The sequence below is a fragment of the Gymnodraco acuticeps genome, unplaced genomic scaffold (assembly GCF_902827175.1).
Source record: "Gymnodraco acuticeps unplaced genomic scaffold, fGymAcu1.1, whole genome shotgun sequence".
In the NCBI taxonomy this organism is placed as follows: domain Eukaryota; kingdom Metazoa; phylum Chordata; class Actinopteri; order Perciformes; family Bathydraconidae; genus Gymnodraco; species Gymnodraco acuticeps.
Window position 1 is genome coordinate 68,264 of NW_022992230.1, and position 21,992 is coordinate 90,255.

General features: G+C 40.9%; 1 protein-coding gene across 1 annotated transcript; it reads left to right on the forward strand.

Annotated features, from left to right (window-relative positions):
- Positions 1-432: 432 nt before the first annotated feature.
- LOC117539794 (transcription factor E2F3-like) lies at positions 433-21,726 on the forward strand. Its single transcript, XM_034206120.1, has 8 exons — positions 433-475; positions 1,777-1,808; positions 4,504-4,615; positions 10,058-10,298; positions 11,855-11,986; positions 14,316-14,430; positions 15,511-15,679; positions 21,071-21,726. Exons 1-8 carry the CDS (start codon positions 433-435, stop codon positions 21,334-21,336), a joined length of 1,110 nt encoding a protein of 369 aa, XP_034062011.1. The 3' UTR covers positions 21,337-21,726.
- The last annotated feature ends 266 nt before the right edge of the window (positions 21,727-21,992 follow it).

Sequence of the window (21,992 nt, forward strand, 5' to 3'; positions counted from 1 at the left end):
ACGTTCTATTCATGTTAATTATTGAGGATTGATGAAAGGTTACTTACATTTTTTTTCTTAATGTTCTAAACATTTTGGGGCCCCTGTCAGTCACGGGCCCTTAGAATCGTCCTAACTTTTCACCCCCTTACGGCGCCCCTGGTCACCAGGCCCTCTGATATTGTTTGTTAGAGCAACGTGTTTGAATCCTTTTAATTAGAAATAAATCACTTTTTCTAACAACATCATTATTAAACAGAACTTTACATGTTGTTGAAATGCATCCTCTGTTGGCGGCAGATTTTCCGAGGCTGCATCTGTTGTTGATGCAATTATGAACCTCAGTTCACCCAAGTGTGTGCATATCAGTCCAATTTCCTTTTTTCCATATAGTAGAAGCACAAATTCTCTTGCGACTGGCAAAGACTCTTCCAAGCTGGCAGAGAGTCCAAAATGGGCCAGATCTTTGAGCTCGCTGAGATGGGTCTTGAGTTTGGTGAATGCTGTTGTCTTTCCTATTCTGTACTACTTGTTGTGCCACAGCCAGTGAGTGCATGACATGCTGGGAGACAGTAAGACATGTCTTTTCCAATGTTCTCACATGTGGTGTTGATGGGGACATATCTCTCTCTCATTCCATGGCCTGCATGCATGTACACTAGAGATGAACCAAACATTGAATTGCTTGCATAATATATGAGCAGTACTTCCACACCTGTGTCATCAGACGTCACAATGATGCGGGAATATGACTCTCAGGAGTCAGCAGTTTGACATCATGAGGAGGCAGACACAAGGATGGTGCTCCATGCCATACATCTTGAGTCATATTCCCGCATCATTGTGAGGTCTGATGACACAGATGTGGAAGTACTGCTCATATATTATGCAAGCAATGAAATGTGAAGAGTAAGGATGTTTCAAATGAATTCACCCAACCGAGAAATACTTTTTAAAGGAGATATACTCAACACATTTCTATGCAGTGAAGAGGTCTGAGTTCTCCAGTGGTTTAGTGCACACCATACCAACATCAGATCGTTTTTACATCTGGTATACTTATATCATTAGGATAAAATGTCCCTTACAAGTTGCCAATTTGAAGGTCTGTTTTTAAAACTATTATTTCAGTCAAAGTGAGTCTTCAGTACATCAGTAAACTGAAGATCATGGTTTATGGTAAGAATGAGAGTACAAACTAAATGTGACTACAATATTCATAGCTGTCCAGTCACATACTGTACGTGTAATCATACAAGTAAAATCACAAAGAACTCAGATATTTGGAATTGCGGGGACTTTATTAATGAGAAAACAAAAGTACAAAACAAATGAAATATCAGAGCAACGTCTAGTTTATAAAACTAAGAGAAAAAGGTCCCTTATTCCTAAATACTAGCAGAAAAGCATCAATAGGTAAAAGCAGCCCGTCAGGATCTCAGCTAAAATTAATTATAGTTCAAAACAGAGCAAAGAAAGATATTTTGAAACAAAAACATAATCCTGATTAATTTAGAAAAACCTCAATTAAATGATCTATCAGATATAGAGAAATGTACAAAGTATTTACACAACTAGAAACAACATTTTATATTGGGGCGTATATTTAGTAGTGTGTGCACTTTTAGAGACGTAGCAACCAGATGGAAATACATTACATGCTCTTGTTATAGATGCTTTTACCCAAAGTGACTTGCATACATTCTGTACTGTGGACTCCCCACAGGTCTTCCCCAGGGACACGACATGCTGACTGCAGTGGGGATCGAACCAGTGCTACAATAATCTGAAGATCAGCGCACTATGCCACTGTGCCACAGCCTCTCAGTGTACGTTCAAGTAATGTCATACAAACCACAATAATTCATCCATTTCCTCACGCAGCATAAATGTGTGAATTTCCCTCAAGCCACATTTGTACATTCTTAAAATATCTATGATTGATTTGTTTAAATGTTTTGTAAAAGACAACTTTAACGACTATGATTATGAAGTAATTTGTATAATAGATTGACTTTCTAAAGGTTATTATTTGAGTTTGAAACTTCATCTGACCTGCTTCTCAAAATAAATGTCCCTTTTAAAAAAAAAAATCATATCACTTTCACCGCTTGTTATTCTTTGTAGCCACAACGTGTCACAGAGATTTAAGAAATACAACAAATGAAAAATCACGGAGGATTTTGCACATAGTTCAAGGCAGCAGGTGAATAGTTCAGACGAAGCACCTCACTGCGGGTTCATTGAGGATCTAGTTTCTCGGAGAGCTCAGAGCTGGAGGCAGGGGTTTGGAAATGAAAAGCAGATAAAAGTCTAAAATGTTTTAATCCACCGTACGACACATTTAATTGACCAAAAAGAGATGATTCCACTTTAATATACAGCTTTATATCTCTTTCCACCCCAGAAAAAGCCATTCAGATAATCATATTCTGTCTTGTCTATCTTTAGTTTAATAACTACTTTAGTTATTAAATAATTACATTTATAAATAATTATTTCAATCATGAAAACTGTTCTTATTATACATCCATGATGAAAACAGACGAACGTTATTACGTCCTTTGTGAAGAATCCAGTAGCTGTGATGCGATTGGTCGGCTGCCATTACGTCACAGGTCCACACAGCGTGACAGCCAATAGCAGCATACATGCAAATCTGATTCAAAAATAATTCCCGGGAAATCTTAAATTTCGCGCGTAATATCCTCTCTCCGTGTCAGATATCGGCTAGAAACCATATTTATTAACATAGCTTGTGAACAATAATGAACGAGAAGGACATGGATAGCTGGATATATATTCTAGAATCGTTTGAAATGATAAAAGTAGAAGCAAAACGGGACAAGATGAGAAACGGGTTTTGGTGGATATTAACGCGGAGTGTTCCGGCGAGAATAGATCGACCGGATCTTCTTCTTCGTCCTACATCGGTAGCACCGTGGACATTAAACATATTTTCCACAAGCCGATTGACTGTCCAAATGACCTAACAGCCCCCCGGATTGTCAACAATAACCGGGATAGTGCAGACATTGAAGAAGGAACAAGGTTAAGGTACGTTATGTGGAATTTAAAAGGGGATCTGGGGTCGTTTTGGAGAGTAGATGGAAAGCTGTTGTTGTGGGTACACATCTAATTCTTTAGCAGCTGTCCGTAGTAACCTGGAAGATATTTCGGACATTAACAGACTTAATATAACCCTTTTATCATGCATTTGGTCGTGTTTATTAGTCAAAATGTTGGAGGTTGTCCCTCTCGATAGGCTTATTTTATTCACATTATGTTACAAGCTGGTTAACATTAAGCGTTATCTAGCTTCTTATCAAATAGTGACATTAGGTGAGGAGGATGTATGTGATTTTAGTGACATTAGCACCATTTGTAACCCGAAATGCAACTTAATTGAGCTACATCAAGCACGCGGAGGCTACCATTGTTGTTACCGGAAGTGCAAAACCGTTCTTCAAAATAAAGATGAATGCTTGACAGGAAAAAGGTATCATATATTATAGGTGATGGGAAGATGTTGTTTTTCTGGTTGGTTAAACACCAGTGACTAAAACAACTGTGCTGCTTAATACAACATAATATTACCACCTGACACCCATTGGATTAAGGCCATGCAAAGGGTGTATTCATCCAATTAATGTGGTCCAACCTTCAAACTTTTGGCCCTGATGTGGCTTGGGGGGCGGGGCTTACCAAAGAGTAGTTTGGCATCCTGAGTGACAGACAGAAATATAACTCAACACTTTCTATACACAAGACTCCCGAGATTGGTGGGAAACCAAACTGATACCAGAGACATCATTGTACTTTTCAAAGTTCAGGATAACAACTTGAACTTTCAAATAAATTGTATTTTTTGGAATGATCGAAACTCATGTCCCCGATATAGCTCCATACATTTCCCCATGAAAACTGCCCTATATTTCAATTTCAATGTAAATACTGCTTTACTGTTTTTATTTTGAAAGTGACTCATTGCAGCCATGGCTCTATTTCTGTATTTCCGGTAGCTTTACAGTCATTTTACCTTTTGAGGCATCACACCGCGCCTGGTCGGAACATACTTTTTGCACACTTTGCGCTATTAATGCTGCACAGGCTGACAGTGCTTTAAAACACCGAGTTTCTCTGTGAACACACTGGTAAGAAACTCACTGAATTAACTGGTTTAATTCTGTCCACGAGCAAACTCATGCTAGGCCTTTTGGTGAGCGTGGGGAGGGGGATGGGGAAATGTTGCTCCAACTAGCTAAACACTGCAGAAAGAAGCTAGCTGCTGTCCCAGGTAATGACACTCCTTTTAAAACCACCATTAACCAGCTCCAGGTGAATATTTAAACGTATAATATAATGCAGAAACACGCACAATGCTTCCAACTACATGCATGTTCAGTCACAAGGCAATACAATCACTTGTTTTTACTGTATTTTGAATAAAACGACTGCCCTGGAACCATTGATTTAATCAGATGTTTGTCTTAATTTGCAATTTAATGCATGTTTTTTTTTCAGGTAAAAAGAAGGCTGGAGCTGGAAGCAGGAGAAACCCAGGACCTTCAGGATGGAGACAGGACCTCCAAATCCAAACAACTGGTGGCTCCTCTGTCCCAAACACCAGGGAAGGGTAAGACTTTGTACATTCATTATGTTATTTAGTAATTAATAGCCAATGTTCTAGTCCTCTGCGACCAACGTGGTTGATACTGACCTGTACTTTTGTCTCAAACTGTCACGTGACTCAAACTTTGTGAGAATCATGATAAATAACCTGGGGAACTTGACATTACTTAACATTACATCATGTCAATTGTTAGCTGCAAAATGTGCAATTTCGCTATTTAAAAAGTAGTGACAGATACAAGTACCAAGCACAAGTGCCCCTTGTACATGTATCACTTTATTTAGTCATTAATAGCTAATGTTCTAGTTCTCTGCGACCAACGTGGTTGATACCAGTCTGTATTTTTGTCTCAAACTGTCATGTGACTCAAACTGTGGGAACCGTGATAAATAACCTGGGGAACTTGACATTACATTACCGTACAATACAAAGGGGCTTTATTGGCACGAGCACATTTTAAACATAGTATTGCCAAAGCATTCTGCACAAGGCGTTATAACTAGGGCTGTCAAACGATTACAATTTGTAATCAGATTAATCACAGCTTAAAAATTAATTAATCAGATTAATCACCATTCGAACTATGTCCAAAATATGCCATTTCTTTATGTATATTGTTGTGGGAATGGAAAGATAAATGAAAGAAGGCGGATATATCCATTTAACACAGTATGTATGTTTATTATAACATTTTTCTGCATGTCAAAATGAAAGACAACCCACACACCTATCAATCATCAAACCGTGGGGTCTTAATTCATTACGTGTTGATTTCTATCAACGGGGGAGTACTTCAGGAAAGTCGACAGAGGGGGGGGGGGGGGCTAGTCGAGTACTTCGTGACCACAGAGTGTGAACGTGGTGATCAGCTGTTTTAGCGCAGTTCTCCAGTGAAGGGGGGAAGTCTCCCTCCGCAGCCGGTTGGCGTAGTTTTGGCACAATTCCGTTGTACAGACCGACGTTAACAGCAGCCCTGTCTGTGCACACGGAGACCGACTCTGTCGTCCGGTGATCTAACCGCCTTCTGGAAAAGCTTCACAAGTATGTCGGTACGCAAATGCGCTTTGTGACACAAGTGACGGTACGCATTTCAGATTACGCACATAACCTGCGTACCAGTTATGTGCACCTACTACAGCAAAAGTATTCTCCGTCGGGACTTCCTGCAACAACACCACGCCGTTATCTTGATTCTGATTGGCCAGAAGACATTATCAAAGATCTTCTATTGAGAAGACGATCACTACGTGACAAAAGTTTTCAAAACCGTTTCTGGTCTTCGGTATTTCCAGACAAGTGGCTGAAATCAATCTTACTAACTGCTGTCTGTGCAATTTACTCCGCGCGAGTTGGCAGACTTTATTTTGCTTCCTTTAACATCATTTTTCATGGTGGGGCTAAGCCATTTATTGGTATGGGTGTAGCCTACCCCAGCCATACCCTGGCGCTGCCACTGGTGGCACGTATGGGGCGGGCCATTCTGCACATGCGTTAAATGCGTTAAATATTTTAACGCAATTAATTAAAAAAATTAATTACCGCCGTTAACGCGATAATTTTGACAGCATTAGTTATAACAGAACAAAAGGAAACACTTAACATACATTTCAACAATACATGACTGTATAACACAAAACATACTGTATATGCCAACAACTTGCAACGTGTTAGATGCTTTTACCCAAAGCGACTTACATACATTCAGTACTGTGGGCAATCCCAACAGGAGCAAATAGTGTCTCAGGTACACAACGACATGCTGACTGCAGTGGGGTTTGAACCAGTGCTCCCCTGATCTGAAGATCAACGCACTTTCCCACTGAGCCACATCCTCAATTTGAATTCTGCCAAAGTCCCATTATGCTGCATCTGCATTTAAGTTAAAAAGAGCAATTTGAATTGATTTTAAAATGCATATACAATTGCAATAAAAGCAAAAATACGAAGAAATTAACGACAAAATTAAATGTTTTAAGGAGTGGTGAGTAATGACGTATTTTGCAGGCCAACCCGGAATTTAGCATGGCAAGAAGCAGCCTCCATTTTAGGTCACATAGAAGCGTGGGACATTTACTAATGGGGTATTTACTGGCCTACTTTATGTCTTCAACTTGTGTTTACCACAGACCTTATTTCAGGTATCTAACCGGAAACCTGTTCAAAAAGACTTGCAAGAGAAGGGCACTGTGTGTGGTTCAATGCTAACTCATTTCCAGGTTTTAGGACTCATTCCTGCACCACTCTTATGTCATGAGGTCAAGGCAAGATGTAGTATAAGTAATAAGCATTTGACACTAGATCACCACATTATGTCTAATGTTATGTTGATGTCTCGTTTCGGTCATAATGCCATTTGCTGGTTTCAGAGTTATCTAACCGACCGTACTCAATGCGTCAGGCTGGGTAGTACTGACTCTGACCCTGTCACCTTGGAGAAGGGAGTTCCACAGGGCTCTATTTTGGGGCCTTTGCTCTTTTTATTATATGTAAACAATATTTGCAATCAAACGCAATTTTCTACCTATCATATGTATGCTGAGGACACTATTGTATACTCATATGCTCCTTCTCTGGATTTGGCCGTTTCCAATTTAAAATCTGATGTCACGCTGCAGCAAGCACTTCTTGATTCCAAACTGCTTTTGAACAGTAAGAAACCAAAGCAATGCTTTTTGCTCCCAAGTCAGCGTCCTCTTGCCTCTCCATTGACACCCTTGATGGCGTCTCTGTTGAGTTTGTCGATACCTACAAATATCTGGGCTTTTAGTTGGACAGTAATCTGAACTTCAAACACCACATTGAAGTTCTAACAAAGAAATTGAAATTCACTCTTTTCAGACTTAAATGTTGTTTTTCAGCTTCATCCCGTAAAAGGTTGCTCTCTGGATTATTCCTGTCCCAGCTGGACTGCGGTGATACCATCTATAGATTTGCCTGTCCCACTGTTTTGGCCAAACTTGATCCACTCTACCATGCTGCACTGCGATATATATCAAATGCACCCTATAGGACTCATCATGCACACTGTATAGCCTAACTGGATGGTCCTCACTTAGTATGCGTACGATGCAGCATTGGTTTTTATTAATGTATAAAGCCATTTTAGGAAAGCTTCCACATATGTGCCAGATTTGCTCCAGTTTGTGACTCTTACAGCCTCAGACCCAGTGCCTGGATACGGGTCCAGGTTCCTGCCGTGCGGACTGAGGCTGGAAAAAGGAGTCTTTTTCATTCTGGTCCTTGGTCTTGGAATGACCTTCAATCACGCCTCAAACTGAGCGCACTTGTCCCGATAGCCGGTTTTAAGTTGAAGTTGTCTGAAGTCCTTACCACCAGCTGCTCTTGCAGTAATAAGTAGTGTACCTTTCTTACTGTCCTAATGTGCTCAATGTAGTGACTGCTTTTTCGTCTTTTGTTTACTTAGTTATGTTCTCTGTATTTTATATGTTTGTGTTCTGTGTAACGTTGCTGCCTTCTTGGCCAGGTCAGCATTGCAAATGAGATTCTATCTCAATACTTTTATCTGGTTAAATAAAGGTTAAATAAAAAAATAAAATGTTTTGACACGCAATAGTTCAATGGATCCAGCCGCAATGAATTGTGGGACGGCATTATCTCTATTTTTTGGTAAAGGATGGTCCAGTGAACCCTCCAAATGCCAGAGTAGATAAGAGAGGAATCAATAAAGTGATTGAATTTGACTTCTCATGGACTAAGATACCTCCGGATCATTTGACTCAGTAAGGAAGCAAAAAGACTGGCAGCTTTAAATCAATTTAGATTTTGTACGTGCACTTTCCAGCACCACTATTCATTGTGAAGTACTTGTGTGTAGAGTTGTCCAAAGTTGCATTTATACGTATTCTTTTCTGTTTTTCTGGAAGTACCCATCACCTCCCAGATGTTTCCCACTTCCCTTTTTTCTCTCGCCATATTTCCAGTGAACCGCTGGATTATGATTATCTTTTATTGCTTCCCATAACTTTTCCTTAAAGTCTTGCTCTCCAAACTCTGTCTTGCTCTCTGTCACCGTCAACACTCCGGACCTAAATAGACTCCAAACATGTCTCGCTTTGAGTATCCATTTTAGAAATCCTTTTTAAGAAGTAGCATCTCAAATAAAAACGATGTCACCTTCCCAGTCCCGCCGGTCTCTGTGAGAAATCACGCTTTAAATCGATTTAGATATTTTTGATGTGCACTTTCCAGCACCACTATTCATTATATATGGTTAAGTACTTGTAGTCTTGTGTGGAAAGTTTTCCAAAGTTTTCCAATACCTGTACACTTCCCTTTTTCTCACGCCGTATTTCCAGTGAACCGCTGGATGATTATCTTTTATTCCTTTCCATAACTTTTCCCTAAAGTGTGTGTTAACTCAGTGTTTTTCAAAGTGGGGGCCCCGACCCCCCGGGGGGCCGCCAGGGGGCACCAGGGGGGTCACGCAAAGTTTGGGGGAAAGGGGAATATTTTTCCTTATTAAAGTTACATTTTTTTCCTTTGATGCCAATCTTTTAATATTTTTTATTTATTCATATTTTATTTTATTGTTTTTAAATCACACGACCGCCCTTCAAGCCAATCAGAATCGAGCTGCCGCTACTGAGAGTGACACTGAGTATCTGCTCAGCTTTTGGAGCAAGTGAGAGCTAGTGAATGTTTCGCTCTGCAGCTGGATGAGAGCACGGATGTAGCAAATATTGATGTTTATATATATGAATATAAATACGTTAATTGTTAATATTACTGTTGAATATTATATATAATATTATTAAGGCATAAGTAGCTTTAAAAAATGCTAAAAATATATGTTAATTGTTCATATTACTGTTCAAAATTATATAATATTATAAAGACTGAAATCACTTTAAAAATATGTTTGCTGTTGATATTACTGTTTAATATTGTGTTAAGAATGTTTATAACAGAAGACACGATCAATGTAATGAATGACAAACAAAAGATGAATACCATTTTTTTTTTAGAAGAATAACTGATTATTAATTATTAATAAAATATATATTAAGAAAATGTATTAAGCTGTATGATTCATTTGTCATATTCTCCATCATAATGTACTCATCATTTAAAAAAAATTGCAACAGGGGGGTCCCTGCCAGAGGATAATGCTATATGGGGTCCAACGTTTGGGAACCCCTGTGTTAACGTCCATGCACTATTTCTGTTTCCGTTTAATGTGTTCACTTTGGAGTTTTATTGTGAAGAACCGGAAGTGTTACCGGATGTTGTGAAGTGTTACGTGTTGTATGTGATATCCGAAGATGGCGGTGTGCGGAAATAAAGTGTTGTGCTAAGACGAAAGTGTGTCTTATCGAGTAACAGTCTGCTCTCCAAACTTGTCTTGCTCTCTGTCTCTGAGTATCCATTTATGTAGATTCGTAAAAAGGAAGCATCTCAAATAAATGTCTCCCGTTTCCTCCCCAGCTCCCTCCGCCAGTCCCATAGCCCGCCGGTCGATATGTGAGAAATCTCGTTTTGAAACGTCTCTGGGTTTGTTGACGCGGAGGTTTGCAGACATCATGAGGCGCTCTCATGACGGCGTCGTGGATCTGAACTTCGTCGCCAACGAGCTCAACGCCCCGAAGAGACGCCTCTACGACGTCACCAACGTCCTGGAGGGGATCAAACTCATCAAGAAGAAGTCCAAGAACTACATCGAGTGGTTGTAAGTATGAGTGGCAGTGTGTGTGTTTCTGTACGTGTGTGTGTGTTTCTGTACGTGTGTGTGTGTTTCTGTACGTGTGTGTGTGTTTCTGTACGTGTGTGTGGGTTTCTGTACATGTGTGTGTGTTTCTGTACATGTGTGTGTGTTTCTGTACATGTGTGTTTCTGTACGTGTGTGTGTGTTTCTGTACGTGCGTGTGTGTTTCTGTACATGTGTGTGTGTTTCTGTACATGTGTGTTTCTGTACGTGTGTGTGTGTTTCTGTACGTGTGTGTTTCTGTACATGTGTGTTTCTGTACGTGTGTGTGTGTTTCTGTACGTGTGTGTTTCTGTACGTGTGTGTTTCTGTATATGTGTGTGTTTCTGTACATGTGTGTTTCTGTACGCGCGTGTGTGGGTGTGTGTGTTTCAGTACATGTGTGTTTCTGTACGTGTGTGTGTGTTTCTGTACGTGTGTGTTTCTGTACGTGTGTGTTTCTGTATATGTGTGTGTTTCAGTACATGTGTGTTTCTGTACATGTGTGTGTACCTGATCTGATGTGTGCGTGTGTTTCTGTACTGATGTGTGTGTACCTGATCTGATGTGTGTGTGTTTCTGTACTGATGTGTGTGTGTACCTGTACTGATGTGTGTGTGTTTCTGGACTGATGTGTGTGTGTGTTTCTGTACTGATGTGTGTGTACCTGTACTGATGTGTGTGTTTCTGTACTGATGTGTGTGTTTCTGTACTGATATGTGTGTGTTTCTGTACTGATGTGTGTGTTTCTGTACTGATATGTGTGTGTTTCTGTACCTGTACTGATGTGTGTGTGTGTGTTTCTGGACTGATGTGTGTGTGTGTTTCTGTACTGATGTGTGTGTGTCTGTGCTGATGTGTGTGTGTTTCTGTACTGATGTGTGTGTGTGTGTGTTTCTGTACTGATGTGTGTGTGTCTGTGCTGATGTGTGTGTTTCTGTACTGATGTGTGTGTGTCTGTGCTGATGTGTGTGTTTCTGGACTGATGTGTGTGTGTCTGTGCTGATGTGTGTGTGTTTCTGTACTGATGTGTGTGTGTGTGTGTTTCTGTACTGATGTGTGTGTGTCTGTGCTGATGTGTGTGTTTCTGTACTGATGTGTGTGTGTCTGTGCTGATGTGTGTGTGTTTCTGTACTGATGTGTGTGTGTGTGTGTTTCTGTACTGATGTGTGTGTGTCTGTGCTGATGTGTGTGTTTCTGTACTGATGTGTGTGTGTTTCTGGACTGATGTGTGTGTGTTTCTGGACTGATGTGTGTGTGTCTGTGCTGATGTGTGTGTTTCTGTACTGATGTGTGTGTGTCTCTGTACTGATGTGTGTGTGTCTGTGCTGATGTGTGTGTTTCTGTACTGATGTGTGTGTGTTTCTGTACTGATGTGTGTGTGTCTGTGCTGATGTGTGTGTTTCTGTACTGATGTGTGTGTGTGTGTTTCTGGACTGATGTGTGTGTGTCTGTGCTGATGTGTGTGTGTGTTTCTGTACTGATGTGTGTGTGTGTGTTTCTGGACTGATGTGTGTGTGTGTGTGTGTGTGTGTGTGTAGGGGGGGTGAGGTGAACTCAGCAGCAGATGTGGAGCTGAAGGATCTGGTGGAGCAGGAGAGGATCCTGGACGAGTTGATCCTCAGCTGCAGGAGGCAGGTTCACCGGCTCTATGAGGACCAGAGCACTCAGAAATATCCTTTTGCATTTTAATTCAGCTTCGTTTTGTGCTGTTGTTGTAACCCAATGTTACCTTTAGTTAGGGCTGCACGATATTGGAAAAAACTGACATTGCGATATTTTCTTCCCCTGCCATATATATATATATATATATATATATATATATATATATATATATATATATATATATATATATATATATATATATATATATATATATATATATATTGCGATATGAAAAAATACAGGAATTGAAGAAAAGACCGTTTTTTTTTTGTCCGCAAACCATCCTTTCTTGAACTTGAATGCTAGACAATTGGTATTTTTCTAACTATATTTAACCGGATGAAGGATTTTAGTCACGGACGTCTGGATCTTAAGCTATCAGAGCAACGAGCTCGGTTATCCTGCTGTGATCTGATCACGAGAGCCGCGCGAGTTTTCCTTTTGTAGAAAGCAGCAAAAGAATTGTAACATGACGTGTTTGAGTTAATTAGCTTACTTAATATCGCACGTCCTAAAAAAACACGATTATCGTCACGACATATCGTGCAGCCCTACCTTTTGTCATCTATCAATACTAGCTTTGTCAACAACTTTTAATTCAGATTCAAGGCTTTATTGTCACCAGAATCTTTTTTAATAATAAAAAGAAAACAGATATTGTGTGCATTAGCTACAGTGTAGATATGGCAATGAACATCTTAAGTCCCAGGCTCCTCCAACAGAGCAACATGAATATATAGAAGACAAATTAACCAATACAAATAGTGAAGGAAATAACAATAGAAATAAAATAGTGCAAGAGAATGTTTTGAGATTTGCAAGTAAATACTAATAAACTAGAACTAGTGCAAGAAGAGTCTATATACAAGTCAATGGAATATGATGTATAGATCAATAATTACCACCTAACTCCACAAATATCCAAAAACACATCGTTTTTCTAGAACAGATTACAAATCGCCTGAAAATTGTACAAACGAGTGGCAACATGTGATGAAGGTGTTGCGCTGGGCTATATCATGCAATCGAAAGTAAAACTTAAGCTCGCTCCATTGCGGAGATATTCCCGCGAGAGTGCAGAAAACTTAAAAGTATTTATTTATTTCAAATGTGACATTTTACAATATACTTACGGACCACTAGGGGGCGCTCACAGACCACCAGTGGAGCGCAGACCACACTTACGGCCCGTCCACACTACAGCTTCAAAAACGGTTTCCAACGCGTCTGCCCCTCACTTTGAATGGGGTGACGTCACTTTTCGCCGAACTGCATTGTGGGAAGCAGAGCGGAGCTTTCCTGGCGTTTCAGGCTGCAAACGTTGAGCAATGTTCAACTTTTGAAGCTTTCGGTGGAAGCGTCAGCCAATCAAATCATATGCCAGTACAAGCTCTAGCCAATCAGACCACTGCTTGTGTGTCAGGGGCGGGAGATTCATGTGATTGGTTGTTGGTCGAGCTTCAGACACGCCCAGCTCCAAGCTTTTTTTGAAGCTGTAGTGTGGACGGGCCGTTAGAGAAGCACTGGACTAGATGGACTGAAATATAAAATGTAATCTGAAGGCTAAACATTTATTTTTTTCTTTCTTATAAAAGACAAAAGGGCTCAATTTTTAAAACATTTAAAACCAGGATGGTGTTGATAACATTTGATTTAAAAAATGACTGAAACAAGACGAAGAATACATAAAAATACCTGACGAAAAGACATTCAATTAGCACATGTACTTAGCATCTTGTAACACAGACAATCCAAACCAACAGCGCTTTGTTTTTACTGTGCACTCTCATTTCACCTACGTTACTCTAATCTGTTTTCCGTTATGTGCATGTTGTCTATAGTTATTTAGTGCAGTGATTCTCAAATGGGGGTACGTGGACCCCTAGGGGTACGTTGGGGTACTGCAGGTGGTACGTGAGATAGAAAAAATAGCATGCATGATTACAAAAATAATCTTAGTACAACAAGTTATATAGAAAACACAATTATGTATAAAACATTCCTAGAACCACCAAGCGGGTCCTCATATAAACATTTCAAATGTGTGTATTGCATTTTATAGTTTTTCATAATCTATCATTTCGATTCACTTCAATTGAAAAATCTGTTTTTAAAAAATGTGGTCTTTTTAATAAATGGCACACTGATGATATTGTAATTATTTATATAGGCTTTTTCTATCAAAAATGTTGAGGGTCAGTCAGGGGGTGCTTGGCTGAGAAGATGTTTCAAAGGGGGAACATTACTGACAAAGGTTTGAGAAGCACTGGTTTAGTGTATCCTCAGCTGTGCACAAACTCCTCCAGGTCCATTGTATTCCTTAACCTCGAGGACCACGTTTGCCTATCTGACCTACGAGGACGTCCAGCAGATTCCCAGCCTGAAGGAGCAGACTGTGATCGTGATCAGAGCTCCAGCTGAGACAAAACTGGAGGTTCCCCACCCAGAGGAGGTACAAGCATCAACAAAATCACTCCATTACATGTGTCTGTTCTTAATAACATGTTGGGAATGTAAAGGAATATTTTGGTCTTGTTAAAGTATATAGAGTTTAGTGATTTGTCCTCGGGAATCTGTTTAATGGTTAAAGTGTATTCCTGCCTGTAATGTGATCCATAGCTTCTCAGGAAGACACAGGTCAAGAGGTCATCTGATGTCTTGTGGGGGAGAAGCTTGGCTCATGTGGGTTTACAATGCAACGAGTCTTTGTCTCGACATCTGGCATGCATTAAAGGAAAACCCGCGTGTTTTAGGGCCCTCCTCTTCTTGTCTGTATAGTTGGGTGCTTGGCGCTTTTAGAGTTCAGAGTTTGCTGGGATCTTACATGAGAACTGTGATATGCTGTGAACTCTCCGGCCGTTCAGGCTCTCAATAAATATCAGTGTATTGACAGGCGAATCCAGTTTCCCTCATTTGATGATGCGCTCAACATTGCTGCAAAGAAGTTTTTACTTCACAGGGAACATCCTGAATGTCCTCTTCCAATCTGAGAGTAACATGATGACAAAGCTATCCCAACTGTAGCTGTGAACATGACAGGATGTGTGATTACCTAGAAGAGCATCAGGACTGTTTGAGGCAGATGATAGCTATGTGATTAACATGATGATTCAGCCTCTATGGAGAGAGACATCAAGCATGCTCATTTCTGACGTGGAGCTAATCTGAAGTAAACATTGAATACTGCTTTCTATTCCTCCATCTTGTGACTGAGTAACTCCCTCTCTTGATATCAGCATGTGAAGGACACTGTTCAGGAACTAGTTGATGCTCTGTATGTGATGACTCCTTCCATTCTGGAGAGGATCACAGATACATGGATCCTGAGGTTGAAGCTCAAGCCGGGGACGAGTGATATTTTTCTAACAGAAAACGACATTTTTAGTACTTTTTTCCGTTTGTTATTTTGAGCAAAACACTTCAGAGACATGTTTTTTATATATTTGTATACATCTGAGACCTATAATATATTTCTTAAAAATAGTATGACAGGAGATCTTTAATAAAAGCCCTTTGTTTTTCTTCCTCTCAGAGTCTGCAGGTTCACCTCAGCAGCACTCAGGGTCCCATCGAGGCGTTCCTCTGCTCTGAAAACTCCCTCCCTTTGGGGGCCACGGGGAACTACTTTCACTCCTCCTCAAACGGAAAGACCTCCACCCCCTTCGTGCCTTATTCACCTTTCGTCCAGGTGTCTTCCAAAGGTGAGTCGGACACTTTAACATCCCGTCGTCCATCTCTAAAATGTTGCCACAGAGAGACATGTCCGCATTGGTCAAATTAGGATGATTTTTTTTATGTTCGATTGACTTTTCGAGGGGGTTTTCGGGAGAAAAAGACGACCACAAATAATGACCATAAAATCCTTTGATGTTGAAGTTAGTTTACAGAAGACACAAACGACATATGAAGAAGAACAACATGGAAATGAATAGAAATTGTAAAAAAACACAAATCTAAATCTTAGAATTCTACACTACGAACCCTCATAATAATAATAATAATAAGGGTATATTTAAGTTCAACTGGTTATGACCTTACATCCCACAGTAGGAGAAGTGGTGTAAAAAGCAGTTAAGACTCTTAAAGGTGGGGTAGGTAAGAATGGAGAAACCAGCTCGAGTGTCCTAGAATTTGAAAATACACAGCTGGAAAAAATCTGCCCCTTCCTCACAGAGCCCCTCCTCCAACACACACGGAACGCGCACATGACCAATGAGGGCACGAGATAAGTTTGTGCACAGATGGAAGGCTGACAGGCAGGTAGGCCATCCAGTTACTTTAGCCGGCTCAGATGATTGGTCGTGCTTTTTACAGCGCCACGGCTTCCACTGATGAAATATTTGCATATATTTATTGTCAAAGCATTTAATATATTCATCGCTATCTGGACGTTAAGAGCATTCCATGGAATATAACAAGTGTTTCTGAAGTGAATTACCTACCCCACCTTTAAGGAGGCAGTAGACTTACAAAAACAACAGTCATGATCCCATTGTGAAAGGTATCATGGCAATTCAATCAATTTTCAAGCCTCTGCTTTTGAGAGGGAAAGGGTGAACTGGTCTATCGCCCAGAGTTCCCGTTAGCCGCTAATTACCGGACTATGACCGGTAAAATATGCTGAAGACCGGCAAATCTAAATCTCTCCGGTCAAAGTGTCGGGTCCAAATAATTTCCCCTTAGCGCAATACCGCATCAGTTGCACAACTTATGTGACAGACAAAGAGTATGTGACAGACAAGAATAGTCAATTCTAAAGTCTAACACGTAATGTGGAGAAAGAGATGTCCTGGATGGGTTGATTGTGCGTTGATCTGTTGGTAATGCCTCGGGGTTCCGGTGGGCATGTAAACAAATGCATAATGCTGTGCTATACTTTGTGGCCTCACCCGGTTGCATAGCGACGCTTATTGTTGAGGTGTCTTTTAAGAAGCAGGTAGTCATATCATTAGCTAGAACTAGCTGGATCTGATCGATATGGACATAAACGCGAGTCAAATCTGACGAGAGAGAGAGATCAGCTGGTGAGCGAAACACACACTTCAGGTTAGAATATCACACGGAGCTATTTTAATTACCTCTCAAACTACCGTAACTAGTTATAGATATGTTTAGTTTTACTGTCGGGTCACTCTGGATCCGCGAGCTGCATGATACTGACGGGCTGTCAGGAGAGGGAGAGAGCTCCGTTTATTATTCCTGTGTTATTGTAAAGTTACTGAACGCTTTTGAATAATGTAGTTAATCTACTATAATTAGTTTGTTTAATATCGAATCATATCAATTAGTTTTAAAGTTCAATAAATAACAAAGAAGACATTTGACCGGCACTTTTCTCATGTTGTCCGGAAGATTTAAACTTTAACGGACATGTTGACCGGCGACGGGAACTCTGCTCTCGCCGCAGGTTGAAATGAGTGAAAAGCCAGAAGTCCTTGATTTAGCTGCATGAGCTGAACATGTGAGGGATATATTTGAAGATGTTTCATGCAGAGCTCACCTCAGCAAACAGCTGTGAGTTGTCCAGTGGCGATGGAGAAGGATTACATAAAACAATGTTGGATGCAAACTAAATGCCAACACACACGTACTGAAAACACTTTCCTCATCTGGCTTTTTTAAAGGCTTAAAAGACTGGAATAATCTGTGCAAATGTATTATATATGTATTTACTGTTCTGCAGATTTAACATACTATTTCACCTCCAGTTGAATCCGTTCTGGTTATTGCAATATATATGTAGCCACTAGGAGGCAGTGTGAGCCTTTTTAACGGTTTAAGGCAGTGGTTCCCAAACTTTTTCAGTCGGCCCCCCCTTGGGTAATTGGAAATATTTTCGGCCCCCCCCCCAACCCGGTTCCGATCTATATTGCTAGCATTAATTGTATATTGGTGTAAAAACATTACATGTTCTCTGCTAATAATAAGAAGATACAACTATAATTTTATATTTTATTATGGATTACACATGAACAAAAGTGCTTGTAATAGATACTGTGAATTAATTTGGCCTAATTAAAACTAGTAGGCCTTCTTCCCTGAGTAGATTTTTAAATTCAAATGTATTTTGTTTTGAGACTGCCACTCAGTTCATTCTCAATGTTCAGCTTTGATCTGTATTTCGTTTTGATGGCAGCAACAGCAGAAAAGCCTCTCACACAAGTAGGATGTTGCAAAAGGCAGCAGTATGCCCACAGCTCTCTAACCAATGAGATATTTTCGAGCAGTGTTTGTTTACAATTTCTTTCCGCCCCCCCCCCCTGCAGTACCTCCCACAGTTTGAAAACCACTGGTTTAAGGGCATCTGTGCAAACGTATCGTATTCAGGGATATTCAACTAAAATTCAACGAGGTCCAGTTAGAGAAAATGTCCCCATGCAAAGGTCCGGAACATCAACATGTCTAACTTGCTTTATGAATGAGTGTGATATATATTGAAGTAGCTGTAGCTTTATCAACGTCTGCATGTAATCAACAACTGACTGCCAATCAAATAACGAAAGTACAAAAACAACAATATTTATTGTCAATGAACATTGAACTACAGATACACAGTAAATACTGTGGATGTGTGTAATGTTCCTCTCGGGCTGCATTTACAAATAAAATGGAGAAAATAAATAAAACAGCTTTTGAAAATGTGTGCATCTTAAAAGTGCTTAATTTTAGATAAATAAAATAAAGTGTAGCAGCAGCTTGAGTTTCCCTTTTTCTTTGTTAACCGTTTCACATCATGACTTAACAGTTTCAGACGATTATAGAACAATATCAGTCTTTACATCATAACAACTGAACAGTTTTAAAGTCTCTCTTTCTTTCCCTCTTATATTGCAGTCCCTCTCTCACTTTGTTTTGTTCAGTGCGAGAATTGAGCTGGAGCTTATTGTCGTGCCAGGAGTTTAGATCTGGGCTGAAATGGTGTCAGGGCCATTCTCACACACATGCAGGTGCTCATTGGTTGTGACCTCAGTTCTGACTTGAGAGGGAATGTTTGGTCAAACACTTTGTGTTTTGTCTCGCTCGTCTCTTCTTCTGTGTTTCTCTCCCTGTATCGCTCGCTCGTCTCTTCTTCTGTGTTTCTCTCCCTGTATTGCTCGCTCGTCTCTTCTTCTGTGTTTCTCTCCCTGTATCGCTCGCTCGTCTCTTCTTCTGTGTTTCTCTCCCTGTATCGCTCGCTCGTCTCTTCTTCTGTGTTTCTCTCCCTGTATCGCTCGCTCGTCTCTTCTTCTGTGTTTCTCTCCCTGTATCGCTCGCTCGTCTCTTCTTCTGTGTTTCTCTCCCTGTATCGCTCGCTCGTCTCTTCTTCTGTGTTTCTCTCCCTGTATCTCTCGCTCGTCTCTTCTTCTGTGTTTCTCTCCCTGTATTGCTCGCTCGTCTCTTCTTCTGTGTTTCTCTCCCTGTATCTCTCTCTCGTCTCTTCTTCTGTGTTTCTCTCCCTGTATCGCTCGCTCGTCTCTTCTTCTGTGTTTCTCTCCCTGTATCGCTCGCTCGTCTCTTCTGTGTTTCTCTCCCTGTATCGCTCGCTCGTCTCTTCTTCTGTGTTTCTCTCCCTGTATCGCTCGCTCGTCTCTTCTTCTGTGTTTCTCTCCCTGTATCGCTCGCTCGTCTCTTCTTCTGTGTTTCTCTCCCTGTATCTCTCGCTCGTCTCTTCTTCTGTGTTTCTCTCCCTGTACCGCTCGCTCGTCTCTTTCGCCCCCTGTCGGCAGCGGTTAAAATAGAATCGCCCCGTCAAAATTGAATTCCCCTATTAATGTATTGATTATAGGTCCGGGTCCGGATAGGTCCGGATCGCAGTCCTCCTGTTGCCGACCCCTGGTCTATATGATGAAAATGGTGCCTTTTTTAAAGGTGAAGGGTACTCTAATGGCGCGTTTCCAGTGCAGCGGGTAGCTCGCTTTAAGCGTGCCGAGCGGGGCCCGTTTTTGGTTGCGTTTCCACTTGGCCTATTACCGGCTAGCGGGTCCTAATTCACAGTTTTTCTGGCCCCATAAAATCGTGGTTCTAGGGCCAGGAACAACCAGGCTGAGTCGGGCTGAGTATGCTAAACTAGAGAGAGAATCGCTGGCAAGGGGGCTACAACTACAACAAGATGAACATATTTGACCGTGATTTAATTGTAATACACGTTTCAAAATGATGCCGACGTAACAACATACGGATACCGGTTAGTAAAAACCATGAATTAATGCTTTGACAAGTCTGCAGACAGACGGCAGGCGAAAAACCCTTTTTTAAAATGTGTGTTTTCTGAATGGAGATCGGCTAAGCTAACGCAGTATATGCTCTGACCGTCCACACTCACAACAACGGCCTATACAGACATAAATAAACCAGCGACTGTATTCACCATGACACAGGCAGTCTGTGGTTTGTACTTGTTTAACTTCTGTCTAGTTTCTGAACAGATATGAGGAGCTGTGAGCTCTGAGTGCTAACAGCTAACGGCTGTGTTGTTTTTCTGGGGCTCTCATTGAAGATGACGTCACGGCTCCGCCTACACTGCGTTACTATAGTAACTGCCCCAGTTCCTAAACTGTAATGGAAGCGCAGCATTAAAGTGAGCCGGGCCTAATAAGGCCTAACCAAACCGAGCGAGGCCTGCAGTGGAAACGCGCCATTAATAGAAAAGCAGGAATAATGGCAGGTAAAGCACAGAACTGAGTGTATGGAGCATAACATCTAAAATGTGAACGTTTTTAGACAACTTAAATTTGACAGAAAATGCTTTAAATGGAAATAAGGCCATCAGAAAAGAGTATGATTTTAAAAGCGATGTGAACAAAGGTTGTGTCGAGTAGAGAGGGTTTCCGATACTGTATTTACTTGCCACTCATGTCCTACCCATTTGTGTAAAGCACTTTGAATTGCCTTGTGTTGAAAGGTGCTATATAAATAAACGTGCCTTGCTCTGCTCAGGGAATGCTATTAAAGGAAATAAGGCCATCAGAAAAGAGTGTGACTTAAAAGCCATGTGAACAAAGGTTGTAGAGAGGGTTTGGGTTTCTGTATTTACTTTGTACTCTGCTCATACTTGCTTTGCGCATTTAAACATTCACCGCTCTCTTTGTTCTCCTCCTATACCCCCTTTCCAGACAAAGATAACCGTACCTCGGGACTCGATAATACCTCCAACACGCCGTCCGGACCGACCCTAAACTCACCTGCAGTCTCCCCTGCAGTCTCCCCCATGCAAACCTCCCTCCAATCCCAGAGTTTTGTGACCCTCACCCCCCCCTCAGCGTTCTCCATTGACGGGGGGGAGTACATCCTGAGTCTGAATGAGGAGGAGGAGGGCATCACTGACCTCTTCTCTTCCTTTGAACTGGACCATTTGCCCATGGATGTGCCGATTCTGTGAACAGCTGATCTGGAAGTAAAGTCATTTTGGAGACCGGGATATCGTGGAGGAAATATAAAAAAACGACAGAAGAGATTTCTATTTTGTTACATCCTGGACGATGTGATTTACTGACACTCAGGTACGTGGAGGAGATCTTTTTATACCCTCCTTGTTGACTTCAGGACTCACGCTGTTCTTCGGGAGTCAATAAGTGTCCTTCAGCAGAATCTGAGCATCGCTGTCTCAACACGGGACTATTTCTTGACCTTTGACCGGTCCCTGGTATTCATTTTTTTTAAAAAAAGGACATTTTGTGTTGTGGTCACATAGGAGCCTTCACAACAAGCACTGATCGTTTGGAGTTTAGTGTCAAGAAGTGTTGATTAAAAGCGTTTAAAATGCAAAGAACCTACATGTCTTGTCTTGACTCGGCTGCATGAGATGCAACTTTTTCTCACCTGATAATCGATTCCAAAACCTGAACTGGAGCTATCTGCTGATACTGATCCTATTTTAGTGATGTTTTCTCTGTCTATTTCTTTGTGTAGAATTCCCTGGAATAATACACGTGATGTGTAACATGACACCTGAGTTTGTGGCCTGTCATGAGTGGTTCAATTCGACCGTCCATTAGCTCCCATTTTAGAGCAAGACGTACCATGTACTGAATTATT

Excerpts from the sequence above, each read along its gene's own strand:
- LOC117539794 (XM_034206120.1), top strand. The coding sequence starts at position 433 with ATGGGCCAGATCTTTGAGCTCGCTGAGATGGGTCTTGAGTTTG. Across the intron at positions 476-1,776 it reads TGAGATGGGTCTTGAGTTTG|CGCACTATGCCACTGTGCCA; the intron begins GTGAATGCTGTT and ends TCTGAAGATCAG. Across the intron at positions 15,680-21,070 it reads CGTCCAGGTGTCTTCCAAAG|ACAAAGATAACCGTACCTCG; the intron begins GTGAGTCGGACA and ends CCCCCTTTCCAG.